General features: G+C 46.4%; 1 protein-coding gene across 1 annotated transcript in view; it reads right to left on the bottom strand.

The window, feature by feature from the left end:
• The window catches only part of LOC311354452 (homeobox protein PKNOX2-like), a gene marked incomplete at its 5' end in the record, with an annotated part of 10,079 nt that extends 9,012 nt beyond the window's left edge, over positions 1-1,067 (bottom strand). Inside the window, 3 exons of the mRNA XM_084474254.1 lie at positions 64-208; positions 774-959; positions 1,032-1,067. Coding sequence (XP_084330380.1) covers positions 64-208; positions 774-959; positions 1,032-1,067 — 367 coding nt within the window. The remainder of the gene's footprint in view (positions 1-63; positions 209-773; positions 960-1,031) is intronic.
• Between the last annotated feature and the right edge of the window lie 1,433 nt (positions 1,068-2,500).

Here is a 2,500-nt window from a genome sequence, read left to right as displayed (position 1 = left end):
GTGTGTGTGTGTGTGTGTCTATCTGAGAGTGTGTGTTTGTCCACGCGCTCCACGCTTGCTTACCTGATACCACCTGAGAGTTGATTGTCGTCATGGCAACGTTGCCCTGCTGGAGGCTGCTGGTGGGCACCAGGACCCCCGAGGGGTTAACAGAGCTGGAGACAGAGGTCATGGATGGAGAGGAGGAGGAGGAGGTCTGAATTAGTTCCTGGAGAAGGGGGAGGGGGGTCATAGAGAGACACTAGAGTGAGACAAATGTGAAGTGTTTCAGTTACATTACACCTCTCTCCCTCGTGTGTGAACGACGCAGATAAACACTCTAAAGTGCAATGTACAGGTGGAGGATGCAAGTGCATGCGTCGTAATGGTTGTTGTCATTACAGCTGACAGAGACCAAATGTGAAGCTGTGTATGCTAGCCAGAAACAGATAAACAAATAAACAATAATAAATACAGAGGTATAGTAGATAATACTAACAAATAAATAAATTCAGTTAAGAGAGTCAGTTTTGAATAAAGCCTGTACCCAATATTCACATATTATATTCAAAATACATTATTACACAAGTTCAAAAATTCAGTATTGCTCTGTACTCGGTAATCTAACTAAATATAAATTGTCATAAATCCAAAGTTTCATGAAATATTACAAAATAAAAGAATACAACTTTTGTATTGTCACTCAGCCTGTAACGTGAACCTGTGTTACAATACAATCAAATCAACACACTGTCACTTTGATTGGCCACTGACAGGGGAATGGCGTCATTTACCTGTTGAATGCCGAGCAGGGTCTGGGTGGGCGAATAGGGACCTCCCAGGTCATTGCGGAGCAGGTTGTCGCTGTGCATCTTAGTCTTGAGGCAGGTGATGTAGCGGTTGCAGAAGTCCTTACACAGCTCATTGACCTTCTCCAGCTCCAGCAGGTGGATCCGCAACACCTGGATGGCCTTCACCATCTGGGTCCGCACACAAAGAGACACACAGCGTTGTTTAAGGACAACACCACAGAGATTGAACAGGGATTTCACCTCTGGAAGGACCGCCAGAGCAGCAGGGCAAGCCATTTGTGGAATCGTTCTTGGATCATTGGTTTAAATGTGCGATATGGACCATGTAATGTTAGCAATATGTAAAGCTGTGCTGAGACGAAGAGAATGCATGGAAACTAAAAGGACATTTTGCTCCTTACAGATGGGTTTTTATATTGCTGCTAAAGTTGTCCTGATACTAGCAAGAAACTTTCTGGGAAAGAAAACAATAACAACAACAGCGCACACTAACCACCTCCTGTTTAAACGTGACCTGTAAGCCAACCCCTAGCATCCAACCTCTGGCTCTCTGACGCCTTAGTAGTTCACACCCAGCAAACTGTAAAAGCAGCCCTGATAAAGTTTCACGAAGCAGTCTCTTTGTTATATTACAGTATGCTGGGATACTGTAGGCTACTCTTTAAACTCTACTGCTGCTACACAAAATCTATAAAGTGGATGAACCAATGCACAGCCAGTGACGAGCGCATGCATATTGCATTAGTTACTATCTAATACGCTATATATTTGAGACGAGCACCATCTTAATGCACAACAACAGCATATTGTTGCGCTGCTGTACAGAATAGAGATACACTATCAGCATTGGGCATTTGCAAAAGGATAAAAAAAAACGACGCATCTGTAAAAACGGTTGAATGTTAAAACGAGGGGCACGCAGGGCGGCTTCCATCTTTAGATCAACATGAACTTATCTCCTCAAACTCCTGTGCTGAGCGGCTCAAAGTCGTCCAGCGAAGGTCACCGTGGCGACGGCCAGGAGATAAATCAATCTAATTAAAGGCCGTTGTCACTGAGCCGTCGAGAGCCCGGCACCGGTGAGTGTGTTGCCCATCACAGCACCTCCCCCCCCCCCCCCCCCACCCCCCACCCCTCCTCCTCCCAGTGGAAGAGTTAGTGCCCGTCGGGACGGACGCTGGCTCGCGGTACACGTCGTAAAAAGTGCACAGTTGCAGGGTTAATTGTCTGTTCAGCACTTCGACACGACCCGCCATCCCTCCATAATGGTCCCATCCACTCACCCCATCCAAAAAAACCTCCACTACATTGTGTGTGTGTGTGTGTGTGTGTGTGTGTGTGTGTGTGTGTGTGTGTGTGTGTGTTCCCTCTCCATCACTGCATCTCCACCGCACACTCCAGCTCTCTCTTTTCTGATGAGCGACACAATCAGCAGCCCTCCCTCTCCTAATTTCATATTCAATTGAGCTGCTGAGAGAGAAAGGGGGATAAGTGTGTGTGTGTGTGTGTGTGTGTGTGTGTGGGTGTGTGTGTGTGTGTGTGTGTGTGTGGGTGTGTGTGTGTGTGTGTGTGTGTGTGTGTATTTGAGTGTGTGTGCATTTGTGTTTGTGAGTGTGTTTATGTCGGTGACTTTGTTTGTGTGTGTGTTTATGTCTTTGCGTTTGATTGTGCGTGTGTGTTTGATTGTAGGACTGGAGGGTGCACCCTTA

This window comes from Micromesistius poutassou (genome assembly GCF_964030765.1).
Source record: "Micromesistius poutassou genome assembly, chromosome: 10".
Classification (NCBI taxonomy): Eukaryota; Metazoa; Chordata; class Actinopteri; order Gadiformes; family Gadidae; genus Micromesistius; species Micromesistius poutassou.
Note: the sequence above shows the minus strand (reverse complement) of the source record. Positions and strands in the feature narration are given on the sequence as shown.